The sequence below is a fragment of the Leguminivora glycinivorella genome, chromosome 22, assembly GCF_023078275.1.
Source record: "Leguminivora glycinivorella isolate SPB_JAAS2020 chromosome 22, LegGlyc_1.1, whole genome shotgun sequence".
Taxonomy (NCBI): domain Eukaryota; kingdom Metazoa; phylum Arthropoda; class Insecta; order Lepidoptera; family Tortricidae; genus Leguminivora; species Leguminivora glycinivorella.
Window position 1 is genome coordinate 6435741 of NC_062992.1, and position 24168 is coordinate 6459908.

Here is a 24168-nt window from a genome sequence, read left to right on the forward strand (position 1 = left end):
GATAGTACGCATAATATGCTTTCAAAAGATTCCTGTTAAATAAAATAGGATCTGAAAAATATAGAAAATTTGGTGACGGTCAGCATCCATACGTGGCCGGGCGCTGTGGCCCCTACTTAACCATATTTGTAATTACTTGGTTATATAATATCATACACCAATAAAACTTATGTTATTAGAAAGCACACAAAATTCCGCGTAAATTTTATATTAACATCAATTCCGGAAAGTTGTTGTTTATTGATTAAGAAGCATTTTTTACCAGTAGGTACTTGTGCGACTCATGGTCTATAAAACACATATTTTCAAATATTTTCTAAACAGCTACCTTTATGATTATAGTTATTTATAAAAAAATATAGTAGGTTAATTAATTTTGAAACGATACCTCTCGCATATGGATCCGTAAAATAGGACCTCAAAAATATTGAATACTTTACTACGGTCAGCGCCCATTTCTGCGATCGGGCAGAGTGACTCCTGCTAAACCAAATTCGTAATTACATGGTTATATATTATCATATACCAATGAAACTTATATTTTTAGAAAGAGCATGAATAGACGCGAAAATTTTATAATAACATCAATTGCGGTAAAGTTATTGTTTATTGAGTTAGACGCATTTTTTCTAGTACTTGTGCAATTAATGCGCGATAAAAAAACACATATTTTCAAATATTTCGTAAACGGTTACTTTTATGAGTATAGTTATTTAAAAACAATTAAAGTAGGTTTAATAAGCTTTCAAACGACACCTTGCACGAACAGATTGGTGGCATAGGACTCGAGATGTGAATAAATATCTATGATGGTCGGCCGCCATCTTTCTCCCCCTTTTTCTCAACCCGTCCCCCCCTCCTTAAACTAAAACAGGTCAATTCGTAATCTGGAGATAACGAGGAACACATCCATACCTGTTTTAGGTATTTAGAAGAGATGTCGACGACTTTTTGTAAAAGAGGTCGTTTGGTCCCTGACTATTATTATGCAGTAGGTATTCAGTTATTTTCAGTGCAGATGGTGCTTTTTTTACGCACTAGGGCAAGAAATGGTTAATTTCTTGTCAGGTCGAAACTTCGGAGGGCCATCTGTACTTAATACACGTGCGGAAAAGGAAATTGGTAACTCGTGTCTATTTAAAAAAAAAACTCCCGTCGTGTTTTAAATTTTTAATTTATCGCCACTCGCTTCGAACTTTATCTTTTTCACACTTGTGTCGTTTTACAATATAATTATTGGGGCAAAGTAATCGTTTAACCGCCCGTGCCGATATTGACATACGAGCAAGCGAAAGATTTCAATATTGAACCATGATCGTAGCGAGTGGTTCAGAATTTGGAATCTTCAGCGTTGCGAGGGTTTCAAGGCACGTATGTTAAACAACACACTGATTTAAACTTTCACGATTATTACACACTAGCTTTTACCCGCGGCTTCGCTCGCGTTAGAAAGAGACAAAAAGTAGCCTATGTCACTCTCCATTCCTTCAACTATCTCCACTTAACCGTGTATGACTACATATTAAACTGGCCTCCAACGTTTCAGGGACGGCGTTGTCCCCGTGGTCTCGGAGAAGACTGGCTAGAAATGGCATCATGTTATATATCATCATGTCATATATGTTAAGTAAGTCTTGCCACTTTGTGAAAGACAACATTTTTCACCACACCGACACGAACAAAACACTACCTAAAGCCAGCAACAGACAGTCTTAAAATTCATAATCCGTAAAATCATAATTTAATGTCACAGTTTCGTTTTCTTTCAACCTCTTATTTGCCAAGAGTGGCACTGAAACTTGAGTAGTTTCATGTGCTCTGCCTACCCCTTTATGGGATACAGGCGTGATTGTATGTTGTATGTATGAAAAATCATAATGCACGGAGTTCCGTAGAATTTTGTAACTGTTCACACACACTCTTATTATGAATGTTCAGATTGATCTGAGAGATTGTATACTAAGATTATGAATTTTATGACTATCTGTGGCCAGCCTAACTGTGAAACATCAAACTAAATGGAAAAAAAATATATTAATTATTTTTTGTCTGAATCAACTAGGTAACGTCACTTCCCCTTTAAACAGAATTTTTCACTAAAAGTAATCGAAGTAAAATGTGTAATCACAGAGCATAGACTGTCACCTCTTGACACAGGCTTCAAACTTTTGAACCTCAGTTTTGACAATTTGGCCCATATTCTTAGCTCGATATGTGTTAAAATGTCAAATATTAATATTAGCGCCCTCTAGCTGAGCGTAGGTACCCCAAAGGTGTAATGCCATCTAGGCCACCGTACCTTTTTCTGTATGGTACTGAGGTACGTTTTTTCTCTTGGGACTTTATCTGTCTATACGGAGTTATGTAATATATACGTCTTTGCCATGACATACTGTTTTTCTTATCGCCCATATGGAAAATATGTATTAAAATATTATTTACACCAAAATAAATCAGCAGAAAAATAAAAAATGTCTTTAATATCTCCTAGCAGGGAGGAACGTGCCACTTTACTCGCGGGGCAGAAAAATACCCTCTCCGAAGCGTGATGTGAAAATGTAAATTAATAATCATAATTCGGATGAATTATCGAGTGCCACCTAATAAAACTGACATTATCAAAGTTGCAAGTTTTCTAAATTAGGTAAGCACGTATGACTAACAATTATACTGTTCACCTGAACAATATTTATATAATTTTCCCCTGACTAGCTCGGAAACACGTGTTTTATCCACTAGTGAGTAAAGTAATTTGACCTTGAAGAAAGTCAAATTAACTGCTTTAAAATTGATAAAAGTAGTTGAATCTAGTAATAAAGATGATTTACCACCTGTGAAACTACTGGAAGCAGTGATAAACGCAGTTTTTGCGTTGTAGTTTCCTCGCTATAGTGAGGGGAAAAGTTTTGTGTTACACTCGGGTGCAAATGTATTTTACTTCTCGTGTGTTAAAAAACTCGCAAGTTCAGGATTCTATTCTCGAACCACTCGCTTCGCTCGTGGTTCAACTATAGAATCCTTTCGCTTGCTCGTTTTTCAATTCCACACTCGGCGTTAAAATACAACTTTGCCACCTTGTATAACAAATAACTATTATATTGTATGGGTTAGGTACCACGCAAGGGGTCGTTATGCATCAGTTGAAATTAGGTCATTTCTATCAGACTTTTATTCCAATAGAAATTGTTTATGAAATGGTCCTCATTTTTAGTCGTCCTCTGTGGTCAACCTAAAGGACTTCGGCCGGCGTATCATGCTTCCAATTTTATCACTTATCTATGTGGATAAAGTAAATTTAAATAGATATCATACACGAAAGAAAAAACGACAAGGCCCACTGGTGGCCGAGCCGCACGGCACGTTTTTTCTTTCGTGTATGATATCTATTTAAATTTGTAATTTATATATAGTAGTGTGACTACTTGAAAAAAGAACAAATCGAAAAATATTCAATAAAATAATTTAATTTGTTCCCTAGTTGTATGGATAAAGTTTTAAGTTAAGTTTTTAAAATTAGATAGCCTCTGTCCTTTGGTGGGACTATTTTGCCAGTGTCAAGGTGATATACTTAAGCTAATTGTTTTAGATTTTGGTACGGTAAGTACCAACTAGCCAACTACAGTGCTCGGTAGTTGGCACTTGTAAATTGATAGCTGGAGTTTACAAGGGACTATCGGCCGTTGACGACGAAAGAGTGGCCAAACGCGTTTCGATATTAATTCTTCATCATCTTCTCACTATAACATTAGTTTACTGCATAATAAGCTATCGATATTACACTTTAAACAACACTAAGAGCAAAAGAATGAGAAATGATTCACGACACGATACAGCTAAGATAGCGTTCGTACCGGAACTCTCGTGGATAAAGTATCGCGAGGGTTTACTGGTGAAACCCGATAAGTTGAGCAAACTGATTTTTGAAATTCGAACTATGTGCAATTTCCACAATGTTCTTATTTCAACGACAAATTATCTCGATTTATCGGGTTTTACCAGTAAACCCTCGTTAACCGTCATGCTTTCTCAAGTATGTCAGTGTGAGAGTGACAGATGTCTCATCCACGTGGATAAGTGACAAAATTGGAAGTAAAATACGCCGTCAGGCAAAGAATTTCACGTGTATGTTATCTAAATCGGTCGCTAGATGTCGCTGTACTATGCGCAAACTGACTAACGTTGTGTTTACTAAATTACTACTTGATTAAATACAAGGTTCTCAAGCTAAGTCAGTAAAACAGAAAATCCAAAGATTATTAATTTTTTATACGGTATCTTTAAATTTTCCGATAACCGTTAATTAGTGTTTTGGTTTTATTTAAGGTCCGACCGAGATCTCGGTCTCGGCATTCTCGGCCGAAAATCGGGCCGAGATCTCGGTCTCGGTTCTCGGCCAAAATGGGCCGAGATTCTCGGCAAAACCGAGACTGCGGTTTTTAGCTTTCAGTTTGTTACATCGCCCGTTTGGTATCCCGATTTTAGTGATTTTAGTAGGGTCTTTATCGATATTTTAAGCCAAAAACAAACAAAATACCTAGGTATAATTCATAAAAGAGTGTAAAATATTTACGATAGTTCGTGTCCCTTAACTTTGAATCATGTGCCTAAAAATACGTCAAAATCAAAGTAAAGTTTAGTAAAGACTTTCAAGGAAAACCTGGAAAACTACCCGTAGAAAAAACGATTCGACAACCTGTTTTATGATTTCTTACAAAAAGTCACAAAAAAATCAGGGTACCTATTAAACGCGCGTGTAAAACCTCTGAAATTGCATGCCTCTATAAGCTATGGCGACTGCTTACCACCGGGCGAGCCGTATAGTTGTTTTTGTCACTGACGTGGTCTATTTTGCTACGGTAGATAGGTAAGGAGTGCGGGTAGGTTTGGGTAGTTACGGAACCAAACACTAAGTAGGACCCAACATACTTGGTTAATCCTGGTTAATAGGCGATATTATGCAGTAGGTATTCGGTCCGGTCATTTTCAGTACAGATGGTGCCTTCTTTTACGTACTAGGGCAAGAAATGGTTCATTTTAAACCTAAGCCGCATGGCCTGTTAATCTGTAATTGCTTGGTTTCCACGGGACAGGCTTCGCCTAGTGTGGGACCATAGAACTAATTGTCTGTAAATCTTTATGTTAAATAAATATTTCATTTCATTTCTTGTCAGGTCGAAACTTCGGAGGGCCATCTGTACATTGGTAACTCGTGTACATATGTTTAAAAAATATGAAAAAAATCACAAAAGTAGAACTCTATAAAGACTTTCTAGGAAAATTTTTTTGAACTTAATAGGTTCAGTAGTTTTTGAGAAAAATACGGAAAACTAAGAAACCCTACGCTGAGCGTGGCCCGACACGCTCTTGACCGGTTTTTTTTAACTATCCTCACTCGGTTTTGATTATCAACTTGAATTGTTTGCGCACTAGGGATGTTACTCTGTCGACACACAACACTGACGATATTCGATTTAACGACTGTCGATATTATTTCCGCTTACACTTGTCTTATTAATGTCAGGATTCCATGTGGATGAGATCCTAAAACCTTCTTCACGATTGAAATTGCAATATTTTTTGTGTCGACAGAGTAACATCCTTAGTGCGCAAACAGTTCAAGTTGATAATCAAAATAAATTCAAAACCAAGTGCGGGTAGTTCGAAAAACTCGCGCGGCTGTCAGAAAGTGTTGATGTCAATTTAAGCCAGTCTTCTCCGAGACCACGGGGACAACGCCGTCCCTGAAACGTTCCGAGGTCAGTTTAGTATGTAGTCATACGCGATTAAGACCCCTTATTCCTTAGAGCGCTCATCAATTTCACGAAACGGCCATCGATAGATGGCGTTGGCGCTCGGTACGCGAGCACCGGCAACTCAACGCGCGTTTCAACGCAGACACGAATAATCTTGATAGTTTTGAATTAAATTGCTAATAACATAATTTTCAATTGTATATGGGGACTCTTTATTTAATTTCATATTCATGGTATGGTAGTAGTAAATAAGGTATATGAATGTAGTAAAAGTATAGTATTAGTCTACATGTACATATATAAATTCAGGTTTCCTAATTGATTGATTCAACAACCAACACCGCTGAGCCGAAACTACGAAAGCTAGAAAGTCGAAATTTGTATAGATTGCATTAACAAAATTTCGAAGAGATAAGAATCGATTATGAAAATTTACACCCCTAGTAGAGGGAAAAAGGGGGTAAAAGTTTGTAGCGGGATCAATTTGTTTTTTTTTTATTAGGAAAATTTTAGTTAGGAACTTGAAATTAGAGAATAGTTTAATAGTGATTTCTGTTTTTTAGGGTTCGTAGTCAACTAGGAACTCTTATAGTTTCGCCATGTCTGTCTGTCCATCCGTCCGTCCGTCCGTCCGTCCGTCCGCGGATAATCTCAGTAGCCGTAAGCACTAGAAAGCTGAAATTTAGTAACAATATGTATATCAATCACGTCAACAAAGTGCAAAAATAAAAAATGGAAAAAAATGTTTTATTAGGGTACCCCCCCCCCTACATGTAAAGTGGGGGCTGATTTTTTTTTTCATTCCAACCCCAACGTGTGATATATTTTTGGATAGGTATTTAAAAATGAATAAGGGTTTACTAAGAGTTTTGAATGATTCACGGTTATTTTCATTAGACTTATATTGACCGGGATATAGACCGTGATAACCTTTTTGATTTTTGTCGAGCTCCCGATATTTCGACGCAGTTGCATGCATCATGATCACGGAAAACTGACGAAGGCGGGTGGATGTTAAAGTTGTATAGACAGCGCGCGATCTACCCTCCTTCGCGCGCGTCGGCTGCGTTCACTTTCAGCGTTACCACTGGTCGCGTTCACACTCGATGGTCTGTCCAAACACACTACACTCACAGTGTCACTACGTTTGTTCAATTCTGACTTCACCGGTTTTTTACACAAACAAATCACTGGATTCCATACATTAGATAGTTTGAAGCCATCCTCACGATTGAAATTTTTATATTTGGGAATCTCAATGGCTTCTCTGAATGGCTTCTTTGGCCGGTGAAGTCAGAATTGAACAAACGTAGTGACACTGTGAGTGTAGTGTGTTTGGACAGACCATCGAGTGTGAACGCGACCAGTGGTAACGCTGAAAGTGAAAAGCGCGCGAAGGAGGGTAGATCGCGCGCTGTCTATACAACTTTAACATCCACCCGCCTTCGTCAGTTTTCCGTGATCATGATGCATGCAACTGCGTCGAAATATCGGGAGCTCGACAAAAATCAAAAAGGTAATCACGGTCTATATCCCGGTCAATATAAGTCTAAGGGTTTACTAAGATCGTTTTTTGATAATATTAATATTTTCGGAAATTATCACAGTTATAGTGACTTTCATATTTTTATAAGAACAGCATGCACTTACGTCCAGAACAGTGACATTTGGTGCATTGGAACTGCTCATGATGTGTCACTTTTTAACCGTCGCCTCAAATCTGAGAGATTTGAGGCGAGGTTCTCAATTCGTCTGTATGTTTATTTATTTTTTTAATTTTTTTATCTTTGTTCCTCGATATCTCCGTTGTTACTGGACCGATTAAAAAAAAATTATTGAATGTATATGAATACAGATAAAAAAAAGTAGTAGATAAAAAAAATATCTGTCCCCTCTTTACATGTAGGGGTACCCTAATAAAACATTTATTATTATTAACGACCTTCCACATATTTATAATGAGCCTAAACATGATGGGGTTATGATGAGGAGAATAGCAGTTCTGTTGACCACCTCCTGACTCCATCATGAGAACTTGGACCTCGTCTAGTTCGATGGTGCTCGTCAGCCCAAATCTAATGAGCCCGAACATGATGGGGTTATGATGAGGAGAATAGCAGTTCTGTTGGCCACCTCCTGACTCCATCATGAGACCCTGGACCTCATCTAGTTCGATGGTGCTCGTCAGCCCAAATCTAATGAGCCCAAACATGATGGGGTTATGATGAGGAGAATAGCAGTTCTGTTGACCACCTCCTGACTCCATCATGAGACCTTGGACCTCATCTAGTTCGATGGTGCTCGTCAGCCCAAATCTAATGAGCCCGAACATGATGGGGTTATGATGAGGAGAATAGCAGTTCTGTTGGCCACCTCCTGACCCCGTCATGAGACCTTGGACCTCATCTAGTTCGATGGTGCTCGTCAGCCCAAATCTAATGAGCCCAAACATGATGGGGTTATGATGAGGAGAATAGCAGTTCTGTTGACCACCTCCTGACTCCATCATGAGACCCTGGACCTCATCTAGTTCGATGGTGCTCGTCAGCCCAAATCTAATGAGCCCAAACATGATGGGGTTATGATGAGGAGAATAGCAGTTCTGTTGACCACCTCCTGACTCCATCATGAGACCTTGGACCTCATCTAGTTCGATGGTGCTCGTCAGCCCAAATCTAATGAGCCCGAACATGATGGGGTTATGATGAGGAGAATAGCAGTTCTGTTGGCCACCTCCTGACCCCGTCATGAGACCTTGGACCTCATCTAGTTCGATGGTGCTCGTCAACCCAAATACAATGAGCCCAAACATGATGGGGTTATGATGAGGAGAATAGCAGTTCTGTTGACCACCTCCTGACTCCATCATGAGACCTTGGACCTCATCTAGATCGATGGTGCTCATCAGCCCAAATCTAATGAGCCCAAACATGGTGGAGTTATGATAAGTAGAATAGCAGTTCTGTTGAACATCTCCTGCCTGACTCTATCATCATGAGAACCAGAACCTCATCCTGGTCCCAAAATATAATAATAATTCAAACTCTCAACAAACTTCACGTATAACTTAAAATCCAAAATCATATGAAAAGCATGTCGAATGCTAAAATTGCATAAGGTGTAAAAAGGATCAAGATTTGTTTAGTCGCAGTTTACGGCACTTCTCGGAACTATCGCGCTGCTTATGAAAGCTAGGTGCGCCGGACGATCAAACGCAGGTCCGTTGTCTTCGAGCGCTCGGCGCAGACTGAGCGGGCTCGCGTTAGCACAGTGTCTTTTATTCGAATTTTAGGTGTTTTAAAAACATATCTATCGACAGAAAGGTATGTCTTATATGTATGATTTTTTTTTATAGGTCAATAAGAAGTTCTAGTTTAGGATAATATTATTTAAGAGTTACAAAAAATGCAGGAATCGCAGGAAAAATACATAATGTAAACCTCTTTTTATCGAAAAAATGGGGAGGATACGGAAGGTTATTTATCCACCATTTCAAGTAAATCTTAAAATGTCAAAGTATTAGCTAACTCGTACAGGATATAACAAATAGGATTGTGATCATTTATTACCCCAAATAACATTTTTAACAGCACAATCACGATTCTAAACGAGCTATTCCACTACGAAATTTGAAAACGTCTTCCGAAAAAACTGATTTTTCGGAAGTATAAAAAGACATATTTTAAAGTAGTACCAATTGACTTTCTAGCTTAAGATATGTACTTTTAGGAACATTATCATTTTTTTAATAATCATTTATAGTTTCTTTATAATTTTGAATGAAAAAGGTTCTATTTTGCAAAAAACGCTCGTCTTTAGGAATAAGGCCTCTTAAGTCCCGATTTTAAAAATAATTATATGTTAAGTAAATCTTGCCACCTTGTGATAGACAACATTTTTCACCACACCGACACGAACAAAACACTACCTAAAGCCAGCAACAGACAGTCTTAAAATTCATAATCTGAAAAATCATAATTTAATGTCACAGTTTCGTTTTCTTTCAACCCCTTATTTGCCAAGAGTGGCATTGAAACTTGAGTAGTTTCATGTGCTCTGCCTACCCCTTTAGGGGATACAGGCGTGATTGTATGTTGTATGTATGAACAATCATAATGCACGGAGTTCCGTAGAATTTTGTAACTGTTCACACACACTCTTATTATGAATGTTCAGATTGATCTGAGAGATTGTATACTAAGATTATGAATTTTATGACTATCTGTGGCCAGCCTAACTGTGAAACATCAAACTAAATGGAAAAAAATATATTAATTATTTTTTGTCTGAATCAACTAGGTGACGTCACTTCCCCTTTAAACAGAATTTTTCACTAAAAATAATCGAAGTAAAATGTGTAATCACAGAGCATAGACTGTCACCTCTTGACACAGGCTTCAAACTTTTGAACCTCAGTTTTGACAATTTGGCCCATATTCTTAGCTGGATATGTGTTAAAATGTCAAATATTAATATTAGCGCCCTCTAGCTGAGCGTAGGTACCCCAAAGGTGTAATGCCATCTAGGCCACCGTACCTTTTTCTGTATGGTACTGAGGTACGTTTTTTCTCTTAGACTTTATCTGTCTATACAGAGTTATGTAATATATACGTCTTTGCCATGACATACTGTTTTTCTTATCGCCCATATGGAAAATATGTATTAAAATATTATTTACACCAAAATAAATCAGCAGAAAAATAAAAAATGTCTTTAATATCTCCTAGCAGGGAGGAACGTGCCACTTTACTCCCTCCTCGCGGGGCAGAAAAATACCCTCTCCGAAGCGTGATGTGAAAATGTAAATTAATAATCATAATTCGGATGAATTATCGAGTGCCAGCTAATAAAACTGACATTATCAAAGTTGCAAGTTTTCTAAATTAGGTAAGCATGTATGACTAACAATTATACTGTTCACCTGAACAATATTTATATAATTTTCCCCTCACTAGCTCGGAAACACGTGTTTTGTCCTTTAATACCAGTGAGTAAAAACACATTTTATCCACTAGTGAGTAAAGTAATTTGACCTTGAAGAAAGTCAAATTAACTGCTTTAAAATTGATGAAAGTAGTTGAATCTAGTAATAAAGATGATTTACCACCTGTGAAACTACTGGAAGCAGTGATAAACGCAGTTTTTGCGTTGTAGTTTCCTCGCTATAGTGAGGGGAAAAGTTTTGTGTTACACTCGGGTGTAAATGTATTTTACTTCTCGTGTGTTAAAAAACTCGCAAGTTCAGGATTCTATTCTCGAACCACTCGCTTCGCTCGTGGTTCAACTATAGAATCCTTTCACTTGCTCGTTTTTCAATTCCACACTCGGCGTTAAAAAACAACTTTGCCCCCTTGTATAACAAATAACTATTATATTGTATGGGTTAGTTACCACGCAAGGGGTCGTTATGCATCAGTTGAAATTAGGTAATTTCTATCAGACTTTTATTCCAATAGAAATTGTTTATGAAATGGTTCATAATTTTATGAATCGATTTATCGGGTTTCATCAGTAAACCCTCGTACCGTCATGCTTTCTCAAGTATGTCAGTGTGAGAGTGACAGATGTCTCATCCACGTGGATAAGTGACAAAATTGGAAGTAAAATACGCCGTCAGGCAAAGAATTTCACGTGCATGTTATCTAAATCGGTCGTTAGATGTCGCTGTACTATGCGCAAACTGACTAACGTTGTGTTTACTAAATTACTACTTGATTAAATACAAGGTTCTCAAGCTAAGTCAATAAAATAGAAAATCCAAAGATTATTAATTTTTTATACGGTATCTTGAAATTTTCCGATAACCGTTAATTAGTGTTTTGGTTTTATTATGCAGTAGGTATTCGGTCCGGTCATTTTCAGTACAGATGGCTTGGATGTGTATTTTCAGATTGATCTGAGAGATTGTATACTAAGATTATGAATTTTATGACTATCTGTGGCTAGCCTAACTGTGAAACATCAAACTAAAATGGAAAAAAAAAATTGTCTGAATCAACTAGTTAACGTCACTTCCCCTTTAAACAGAATTTTTCACTAAAAATACCAAAAAAAAAATGTATTTTTGTGATCTAGACGCATATCTCAAAATGGTTTTCGATTTAGGAACATTGAAAATTTTGAAATGTTGTCAATTCCATCGACTTATTTTCAGAAGTTTGTCACTAGAGGTCGTTGTTCCGTGCGCAAACTGCGGCGCAAATGGTGGCGTGTTCAGTTTATGAATTAAAACTCAATAACTTTGATTTTATTATATCACTTAACTTACAAATTACAACAAAACAATTTTTGTAAACGGTGTGGAACTTTCTTTCTGCTGACCGTTGAGATTTTTCATACTAATATCTATAAATGGGAAAGTGTGTTTGTCTGTCCTCTTTTAAGTGGAGATAGTGGATGAAGAGTGACATAGGCTACTTATTGTCTCTTTCTAACCCCCCACTGTACTAAAATGGGGTTGGACGTTTGTATGGACTATGGAGCATTCCGCAATTTTCGAATTTAACGTGAGTTAAGCCGCGGGCAAAAGCTAGTAACTTATAACTAGACCCCGTTATCGTCGTTTTAGGGTTCCGTAGTCACTAGGAACCCTTATAGTTTCGCCATGTCTGTCTGTCCGTCCGTCCGTCCGTCCGCGGATAATCTCAGTAACCGTTAGCACTAGAAAGCTGAAATTTGGTAACAATATGTATATCGATCACGCCGACAAAGTGCAAAAATAAAAAATGGAAAAAAATGTTTCATTAGCAGAGGGCGGAATTGCTCATGGCAAAAATCAAACGTCAATAGAGTTGGAACGTTGAATTCTATCGACTATCGATTACACTGAAATTATCAGTATATTGTTGAGTTGTTTTCGACGTAAGTACGACAAGGATACTTTTTTATCCATTTGTTGACTGTTTTTCGTTTTGGATTAACCATTTTTTTCAAACGTGAATTAGTTTCAAAAGGACTAGTGACAGAAATGGTAATTATATGTCATACAATTTACTTTTAATTTAATCAAAGAGGTCAAAATCAAATGGTCGAATAGCTAATCAAAGAGGTTAATGTTAAAGTCAGAAATGTAAAAGGAGACTGAATTTATCGATAGCTGAAAATGTCGATAAAATTTAACATTCCAACTCTATTGACGTTTGATTTTTGCCATGAGCAATTCCGCCCTCTGTTCATTAGGGTACCCCCCCCTCCTACATGTAAAGTGGGGGCTGATATTTTTTTTCATTCCAACCCCAACGTGTGATATATTGTTGGATAGGTATTTAAAAATGAATAAGGGTTTGCTAAGATCGTTTTTTGATAATATTAATATTTTCGGTTTTTATTTTTAACTAATGGTTATAATTGTATAAAGAAGATTCGGTGATAATTCTTCGGAAATTGAACTACATACATTTAGGCTTAGTAGCGTCGGAGATATATAATTATTTCTAAACTAACTTCAATTCAAAATTATGAAAAAAATATTTTTGAGGTGCTATAATAAGTTCTTTCATTTGATATGTAATACAACATAATTCAAAACATTTATTTTCAGTTTAGTTAGAAAATTTATTAAGTTACATGTCCGTCTTTGGGTCACAGGTTTAAATATAATTTGTATCAAATTTCAAGTTAATCGGTGCAGTAGTTTCAGGGAAAAATAGTTGTGACAGACAGAGGCACGAGTGATCCTAAGTATAATAAATAAATAAATAAATAGTATACGACATTCTTACACAGATTGACTGAGGCCCACGGTAAGCTCCAGAAGGCTTGTGTTGTACTCAGACAACGATATATCCATCCATACTAATATTATAAATGCGAAAGTAACTCTGTCTGTCTGTCTGTCTGTCTGTCTGTCTGTCTGTCTGTTACGCTTTCCCGCTTAAACCACGCAACCGATTTTGATGAAATTTGGAACAGACAATCTTTAGACCCTGAGACAGAACATAGGCTACTTTTTATTTCGAAAAAAAGGGATGAAGGGGTTGAAAAAGAGGTTGAAAGTTTGTATGGGATTTCTTAATTTTAAATGATAAAACCATGAAACTTTATATTTTAGCACTTGATAAGAAATCATTAAACATATATTTAAAGTCACATACAGGTCGAACGCGATTAATTAACATTATTTTTACCTTTAAAATAAACATGGTGGGAAATAAACATTAACTAAAAGCGGGTAGATTATATTTATTTGTCTACCCCGAACTTATATAAATTAATATCGGGTAGTTTTGTGTTGTTTACATCTCCGGTGACATTTTGCTGGGACGTCAGTCTTCCGCGACCACGGCCAGTGCAACCTGGCCGAAACGTTGGGAAACAAGTGCGAGTCGGGCTCGCGCACAAAGGGTTCCGTAGCAGCAAATATAATAAACTTATTATGTCAATTTATACACCTGCCAAAATTACAGTTAAATCAACCTATCTCAAAAACTATAAGAGATACTTTGATCAAACCAAAAATCGTTGAAAGAGTTAATTAGCATGCATCACCTCTATTTTTTTAGAATTTTATACCCCGTAGTTATAAAAATAGAGGGGGGGGGACATACTTTTTACGACTTTGAGAGCTGATATCTCAAAAACCGTTCACTTTAAGAAAAATGTTTTTTAGAAAACTTTATATCATTTTAAAAGACCTTTCCATTGATACCCCACACGGGTATGTACATCGAAAAAAAATTTTCATCCCTCAGTTACATGTATGGGGGCCCCACCCCCAATTCTTTTTTACTATTTAGTGTCATAATTTTGTAGCGGTTCATACAACACATATTCCCATCAAATTTCATCACTGTAGTACTTATAGTTTCCGAGTAAATCGGCTGTGACAGACGGACAGACGGACAGACGGACAGACGGACAGACGGACATGACGAAACTATAAGGGTTCCGTTTTTGCCATTTTGGCTACGGAACCCTAAAAAGGTAAAAATAATGTTAATTAATCGCGTTCGACCTGTATGTGACTTTAAATATGTGTACAAAGCGCGAGAACTTAAAGTGTTATATCATTAAACATCTTGATAAGGGATAGTGATAGGGATAGCGATAGGGATAGCGATAGGGAAAGCGATAGCGATAGGGATAGCGATAGGGATAGTGATAGGGATAGCGATAGCGATAGCGATAGCGTTAGCGATAGCGATACGGATACGGATACGGATAATATGGGTATCGTTAGAGGGATACGGATAATCGGTCGGCGGTCTCTTACAATCAATGTGCTCTAAGACGATCGTTGTTTGCTTGCTTGAAGATTACGTTTGCGATAAGTATAAGCAAAATGTAAAAAATTGTAAGGGATAATAGAAAAAAGTACTTTTTACCCACCGATCATAGTGTCGAAATACGGGCTATGTGGGATGTTTATAAAGGTTTCCCCAGCGTATATAGAATTACCTACGCTGTGGTCGATGTGTAATATTTCTACAATCATTGCAAGCAAAAGTATTATGTGCAATCGAAATAATCGCAGATAAATATACCTACAGAGAAACCTACGGTCCCTACGGATCCAAATGAAAATCTTAATGAATACTTTTATTACGCGGGCGAAGCCGCGGGTAAAAGCTAGTATAATATATAAATACTTATAAACATAGAAAACATCCATGACTCAGGAACAAATATCTGTGCTCATCACACAAATAAATGCCCTTACAGGATTCGAACCCGGGACCGCGGCGCAGCAGGCAGGGTCACTACCGACTCCGCCAGACCGGTCGTCAAAGTATAAGGGTTCCGTTTTTCCATTTAGGTACGGAACCCTAAAAATAATACGAATTCGCAAATTTTTCACTAGATGTCGTTGTTCCGTGCGCAAACTGACTAACGGTGTGCTCAACAGCCGCATCTTTCAGTATCTGACGTTTATTTTTTTCATTTTCATTTTCTTTATTGGGGAAAAAAACAGACATAGGAAGGTCATACAGATAAGAAGATATTGAAATACACAATAATAGGTACAACCTACATCCTGAGACAATTCCCACTAAGATTTATAGCCAATAGTATCTGAGTGGCATTGTCATAGGGCAATGGTATACAATGATAGATCTTAATAGGCACTAAACTAAGATACACTAACAATATGATACTTAATGTTACTCAAAGATATAGTATTAATACGAGCATAGTAAAAAATTGAGTTAATATTGCAAGGTCAGATGGCAGTTGCTTTCGTAAAAACTAGTACATACATACATACATTTAGTGTTGACATAATTACAAAACAAATAAAAACAATTTTTATAAACGGTGTCGAACTTTCTGTCTACTACCGTTGATAATCATTACTATAAAACTATTTGTGCTTTCCAAATCTCGGCACCATGGGATCCGTGACCTTTGGGAGGCGTACGTGGGGCCGAAGCCAACAGCGCAGAGGCCCTTTCGAACAATTTAATCTAAAAGGCATACACGTGGCGGATACCATCCTCGAATGCACAATGTGATACATCCGGAGATGGTCCCCGCCAGGTGCAAAGACTATTGCAGTGCAGCACTTTTGAACTGCGATGGAAACTAAGGTCATCATAATGGTCTATGGGGGGAGACTATCGGACACCTGTCGTGACAATTAGTCTCGGGATTGTAAAAGACAGGCGGTGACTTGTCAACTCATTGAGTGGGCCCTGCAAAACGGCCGCACGCACAGTGCTACAACAGAGCAACACTTGAAGAGAGGCTGAAAGGTTGTCGAGAGGTGAGACTGGAGCGCCATCTAGCCGAACGTGTCTAGGCCACCGTAGCTTTTTCTTTATGGTTCTGAGGTACGTTCTTTCTTAGACTATATGTCTTTGATTCTAGACATTCAAGTGATATTTCTAACACTAATAAGTAATAACGAGAGTGATATTTCTAACACTAATAAGTAATAACTTTTCTTAAAAATTATTTATTTACTAATAGTGCAAAGTAGAGTTTATGATTAAGTTTGAAAAATTAATGTAACAAAAACGTATTCAAATTTAAAATTATTTATTTTGAATATATTATGCGGACTTTTATTTGTTCGTGAAGTGAAAAAAGAATACTAATTCGAAAGTTTGTCACGAGATGTCGCTGTTCTGTACAGAAACTGACTAACGGTGTGTTTATCTTATGAATCACAAGGTTACAGACCCAACTTAACCATTGACAGAAACTGAATTTTTTCCAATTTTTGTGAACGGTGTGGACTTTCTACTGACCGTTAAGATTACAGATAATACATCTCGTTTTAGTAACGGGAAGTACAGTTTTTCCGCACGTGTAACGATGTTTAAATACAGTTGCGAATAAAAATATAAATCAAAAACCAAAGGTTTTGGGGACCTATATAATGGCATATACCTATACCTAAAGCTTTGAGAAGAGTTTAATTTTACATAATTCGTTTAAAAATTGAAACTAACAAAAACCTATTTAAGTTTCATATTTATCTGACTTCATCATCCTCCTTGCGTTATCCCGGCATTTGCCACGGCTCATGGGAGCCTGGGGTCCGCTTTGACAACTAATCCCAAGATTTGGCGTAGGCACTACTTTTTATCTGTGTGGTGACGGGTTAAGAATTTCACCACCCCCCTCTCTTCCCGTGGGTGTCGTAGAAGGCGACTATGGGATATGGGTTAAATTGTGGCGTAGGCGAGAGGCTGGCAACCTGTCACTGCAATGTCACAGTTTCGTTTTCTTTCAACCCCTTATTTGCCAAGACCCAAGACTGGCACTGAAGCTTTAGTAGTTTCATGTGTTCTGCCTACCCCTTTATGGGATACAGGCGTGATTGTATGTATGTATTTCCTAAGTTTACGAAAGCAACTGCCATCTGACCTTCCAACCCGAAGGGTAACCAGGCCTTATTGGAATTAGTCCGGTTTCCTCTCGATGTTTTCCTTCACCCAAAAGCGACATATTTATCTGACTTAACTTAAATTAGCTTATTCGGAATTTTATTTTTACGCGTACTTCCGGTGAAAAAAAAAGAAAGAGAGTACCAAAGTATGTCGCTAGATGTCGCTGTTCTGTGCGGAAACTGAGTAACGGTGTGTTTTTTTATGAATGACAAGCTCGACCCAATATAGTCGTAGATTAAAAACTGTTATCTTTACGTAATTTTTATGAACGGTCAAGTGGACCTGTCTAATGACCGTTAAGATGACAAAGTACTCAAAGTATCTAGTACATCTCTTTGTAGGACCTACGGGAAGTAAACTTTCCGCACGTGTAACGAACGCTGTTTTTAATACATGTGTATTGTTTATGTACAATTTTGTGATTTTGTTTGAGATTACAATACAAATCCACTTTATTGCACAACCTCAGAAATGTACACAGGAAGACACACATAACAATAAATTTTATTACAGAGGTAAACAACAGGCGGCCTTATCGCTAAAGAGCGATCTCTTCCAGGCAACCTTTGGGTAGTGGAAAAATGGTATTCATAACTTTGACTAATTAGGAGGTAAAAAAAACTTATATTTAAACTAATGAATAGTAGCTAAATCATATACATATAATACCTACACATACCTACTTACATATATAATAATATATACAATATTTTGTGCCAAAAGTGTAAGTGAAGAATTTACCTAAGTATGTATTTGTCTATTTAAGTATGTATATCGGCGCTTAGCACCAAAGACATATAACTCCGTATATACAGATAAAGTCTAAGAAAAAACCGTACCTCAGTACCATACAGAAAAAGGTACGGTGGCCTAGATGGCATTACACCTTTGGGGTACGCTCAGCTAGATTAGATGGCGCTAATATTATATTGGAAATTTTGACACATATCAAGCTAAGAATATGGACCAAATTGTCAAAACTGAGGTTCAAACGTTCTAAGCCTGTGTCAAGAGATGGCAGTCTATGAACTGTGATTACACATTTTACTTTGACAGTAAGTCTCTATAATACTCGATCCTCTTTGCTTAGCACCCAGTACAATCTGTGCTTAGTTTGGGGCTAAGTGTAACTGTGTATGGACACCAGTATTTATTTATTATTTATTTATGTGACAGTGAGATCCTGCAAGAGGAGCGCAGCACGGCGTGGGACACGATGCGGCGCGAGAACCGGCGCGTGGCCGCCGCCTCCTGGGGCGACGAGCCGCCGCCCAAGCCCAGCCGTCCCGCCACCAACCTCACCGGTAACTCTCTCCACTAAACACTCAAGGTCAAAGGTCCGAAGGCTCGGAGCGTCTCTGAGAGTCTCTCGAGCATGCGAGACCGTAAATCTCCACGTTTTGCCAAGCTAAGTGTAGTAGCGTTTGAAGGATGAACTCCGCGTAGGATTTATGGCCTGGAGCGTCACTCGAGAGGCATGTTAACGGACGACTTAAGCACTAACCGAGCTGGCCCGCCACCAACCTCACCGGTAACTCTCTCAACTAAAAACCCAAGGCCGAAGATCAGAGGCCGAGCTCCACGTAGGGCTGAAGACCTGGAGCGACCTTGAGACGCCATGAATCTAAAGTCGCCGTCAATAGCATTTGTGAACAATGTAAACAAACCTTGTAGTCTAAATGCATTTAATTTCCATTCTAACTCATCAGATACTGGCTAAATCCATGTGTTATTTAATCAATTCATATCACAATAATTCATAATTCATAATTCATATAATTTATTGCATTCATGTTCATTACATATACAGGTGGTAAAGATACAATAAGTCGGTACATGATACCCTGTTAGGGCGTTGCAATTACCTTAAAAACTAATTGTAGCTATTTACAAGTTATAAACAGAACTACATTAATCATTACACAATAAAGGAAGCAAAATATGTGATAATAAAAAAAAAAAAAAAAAAAAAAAAAAAAAAAAAAAAAAAAAAAAAAAAAAAAAAGATATTTATAAAAAATAAAAAGAGTTAAATTACATTGATTATTTATTTATTTATTCTAGTGTTCTATCTGATAAAAATTCCTCGATTGTATAATATGCCTTTCGTATTAACAATGATCTAAGTTTGTTTATAAATGGTTGTATTTTTTGTTCACTTGTTATGGTTTTTGGTAATTGATTGTAAATTATCACAGATCTATAGTGGGGGCTATCTCGAAACATTTCTAAGTTTGGTTTTGCTGGTAACAATAGTTTGTCTTGTCTTCGGGCACTTTTAACATGGTCGTACAAAGTAATATGTTTCCTAACAAAAACGGCAGTTTCCAGAATGTAGAGACAGGGAAGGGTGAGCATGTTTTCCTTAATAAAATGTTACAATACATACTTATTTTAATATCACAGCGTCAATGAAAACTCTAGCTTTTTAGAAACTTCTCTTAACTGAACTGTGGATTGCTTCGACGCCTTCGACACCTCAGTACCCGTATGTTTTGGGTAAAGCTGTGTGGCGTGTCGCTCCCTTAAGGGTGCGTTAAATCTTTAACTCTTAAATGCATGAATTTTTCTTTTAACGAGATATAAATATATGTGATAGACAATGGTTTTCTGACTCTGGGAAAAATAATAAAAAAAATATTTAAGATCGATTTTTATACTAAATCAGTGTTAGAAGTTAAATAGGTCATATCTTATTTATATAAATATATCGTAATTGGTAAGTTTTATAAAAAAAAATACTACTATTAAAAAGGTACATTATTTGTGAAACCTTTATGATAAAATGTTCAAACGTAAACTAATTACTAACTCCGAAAACATCAGCCTAAATCACATACTAAAAATCGCTATCGTCGTGTTTTTTCACACTTTTCCGTCATTTTCATTTCATCATTAATTCATATATCATTATATTATTTAATTTATTTAATTGTATATTAAATAATAATAAATAATGAACATTACATTTCATTAAAGTGTCGAAAGGGCCTCTACGCGTTGGCTTCGGCCCCGCGCACGCCTCCCAAAAGTCCGGAACACCATTGTTCCGTGATGGGAAAGACATATAAATAATGAATAATAATTAAGCAATAAATGTGATTTTGGATAGCTACATATCGAGCCACGGGCCATCAAATATATGAAGCATACATCACCATGCATTCAAGGGTTAAGCATATTTTGACACCATACTCCTTTACAGCGGCGGAGTCAAGCACCGGCGGGATAGCGGCGGCTCCGCAGACGTACATCGTGGCGCAGAACCCTCTCGTGCTGGCGCAGCTGCTGCGCGACAACCAGGCGCGCAGCCTCGACCCGCAGGCCTACACCACCCCCGCCTCGGTATTCAACACCGTCGCCGTCGACTTCCAGTCCCTCCCCGACACCGATCTAACCAAACTCATCACTAAACCCGACGAAGTCATAGACATACCACTCCAGACTGTCCCCATCCCTGTTGCATCCCTACATAAACTCGACCCGGTTGTCCCTGAAGATGAGACGCTGACTGTAGTCGTCGGCGCTAGGGAGAGCTGCGATAATCTCTGCCAGAATCCTGCCACGCCTGACGAACCTCCTCCGGAACCGTACGCAGCCAGAGTCCGATCTTTAGAAAGAAATACTAGATCAACTTTATCCACAGCCGAACGAGCCCCGATCCGAATGGGCTCTTTAGAACGCAACGCGCGAGGAAGCTTATCACATCGAGGTTCCCCCGTCCCTATAGCCCCCTTCACTCGCCAGCACTCAGTCCCGGCTTCACCCCCTCCTAGAAACAGAAGGGAACAGGACATAGGCCAGTTCTCAGTGCAGGGCTCTTTAAACGCTCAGCTAGCCGCTAGTGTCGTCAACAAAATGCGGTCGCAACCCGACCCTCCTCTAGTCGAAGATATCTACGATTTCGGCGGCGATAATGTTAAAAGCTGCGTGGCTGTCGCCGCTCAAAAGGCCGGTCTCACCAAACAGCAGTACCGACCTTCTATGGTCGCTTCCCACCCGGTCACTTATGGCGTACCGGTAGGGGTCGTTCAAGGTGTTCCTTACTCCCAAAGTCCAGTGAAACCTAGTCACGTGATGCAAATGATGCCAAAGCAGATGCCGTCGCCTCCTATAGCGTCTAGTCAGGCGTTTTTCCCGCAACGCTCGGCCAGCCCGTTGTCTCAGACGTTCGCTCAGCCTATGGGGGTGATCCCTCCAATGTCTTACGCGTCGCAGCCTATATATAGTGGGCATAATGTGGTGCAAGGTCCTCAGCCGATGCTGTATCGGCCGCAAGTGTCGGCGCAGACAGCTAGTCAGTACACGGCGAGCGCCACGTTTGCGCCGCGTCCACACTTTGCGTCCGCCACCTGTGTGGACGCGCAAGCTCTTTACGCGTCGCGGCAAGAATGTTCGGCGGCCGCACCGCAGGTGAATCTCCGCATGAAAGTTGGTTTTTTCATTTTTATTTTGTAGGTTGCATGTTGGCGAGTAGATTTTGGATTTGACAGGCACTTTGTACATACCATAGTTGTCACGTGTTTTCTTTTGTAAATGTTTATTTCTTTTTTGCAGACGTTTGTTTCGGTTGGTTTCCTCGGGTAGAATTTGTTTTTTTTTTACTTTTAGTTGAGTGTCGCATGTGAAAAATGTTTTGAGGTCGATTTTTCATGTGGGACATGTTTTTTTAACTTCGGAAGAAAGAACTAACATTGTCGTTAACATATCCCTTGGGAACTTTTGGCTCGGAAATATTCGAATTAGTAAAATAAATATTTCTTTACTAAATCAACCATTTAACATTTTGGGTTTATGTGAATTGTACAAATTGTAAAAAAGTACTAACCTCAATGTTAGTTCCAAATGAATCCATTTGAGACATCTTTTTATAATTGTTTATCACAATGAATGTTCAATGTATTCAAAAGTATTTGCCAGCATTTTTGCCAATTACTATTACATAAACTCTGAGATTTTTAACTTATAGAGGCGACATAGAGCCTGGCAAAAAAGAGTATTTATATCAATAGTGGCGCCACCGTCTACCATTTTGCATGTGGCAACTACTCACTTTTGTATGAGAACACGAGAACTGTAACTGTTATAAAAAAATAGTGCCGTTTCTACTTTTTTTTTGCCAGGCTGTAATATCAAATAGCAAAACGGAAATAGGATAAATGACAATTTTTTTCAAGATGGAGTCGCTTTCTAAATATGACAGATAGTTATAAAATCTTGTCAGTAAAAAATGGCGGAAATTTAAATAATAAGGTCCGAAGTTAACTTGTCATAATATCCTCGTTTTAATTTAATTTTTTTTTTTTTATTATATCATAATGGCTTTTGCCCGCGGCTTCGCTCGCGTTAGAAAGAGACAAAAAGTAGCCTATGTCACTCTCCATCCCTTCAACTATCTCCACCTAAAATATCACGTCAATTCGTAGCTCCGTTTTGCCGTGAAAGACGGACAAACAAACAGACACACACACTTTCTTATTTATAATATTAGTATACTATAGATTAATATTCACAATTTTATTTTAATTTTTTATTTGAAATTTTGAATTTAATTTGACGTTTTAATGTAGTTTGATTTTAAATTAATTATTGAGTTTTGTAGCTTTAATTTTTTCTTTACTGTAATTCGTAAATTTTAAATAATGTAACGTAATGTAACAATATGGACTGTTTGTCTGAAATAAACGACTACAATACAATGCAATATAAAAATTAAATTTCGCTTCTTTTTCTACTGATGGGTGTCAGTATAATAGTTATTTGTTAGTTGTTTAACCGAACGTGCCAATATTGAAGCCCGAGCAAGCGAAAGATTCCAATATTGAACCGCGAGCGTAGCGAGTGCTTCAAAAAGTGGAATCTTGAGCGTTGCGAGGGTTTCAAGGCACGAAGGTTAAACAAACTTTGCCGCCGAGTGAAACACAAAATTTTTCACCACACCAACACGAACAAAATATTGACTATAAAACATCAAACTAAATCAAATCTATCAATTTGTTCAATGTTTATAATTCAAAATCATCATTTATAGGTAATTTCTACCAGCCAGCTCAAAATATCAAGTTAAAATTTGTATGAAATTACTTTACACTCTTGTGGATAAAATGCAATTTTGCTATCTGTTTTCGAATAGCAAAGTAAGCCTTTATCAGTTGGTGTGGTGAAAATATCTTTAGCTACTCTTGATTTATTTTCTACGATACGTTTTTAGCCTTGTTTACATCTTTCTCTCCATAACCACTCTCAAATGGATACCCTCTTCTGTCAACAAAGCCATTTGATTCCATTCTAACCCTTATGTCTTCCGCTACAGAGTCCAGAATTGGACACGGAGCAGGCGGTGGAGAGACGCCTACTGGCCGAGCTCGCGAAACAGCAACAGCAGAGTGAGGAGGACAGAAGATGGCTGCAGATGCAGGAGGATAAACTGGTAAGGACCTTATAAGCATAGTAATAAAGTTCATTTCAAGTGTTTCACGAAGTCTAACCAAATTTTTCTGCGAGATCAAGAGGGTTTTTTCAGTATTACTATGGTACTTAATTATTTCAAAATGCTAATTTGGTATTAACAGGCTACTACT

The 24168-nt window shown here is 37.9% G+C and overlaps 1 protein-coding gene across 1 annotated transcript in view; it reads left to right on the forward strand.

Moving 5' to 3' along the window:
• LOC125237913 (focal adhesion kinase 1) overlaps positions 1–24168 on the forward strand; it is a 109472-nt gene that overhangs the window by 75908 nt on the left and 9396 nt on the right. Inside the window, 3 exon segments of the mRNA XM_048145148.1 lie at positions 18764–18891; positions 20793–20932; positions 23901–24017. Coding sequence (XP_048001105.1) covers positions 18764–18891; positions 20793–20932; positions 23901–24017 — 385 coding nt within the window.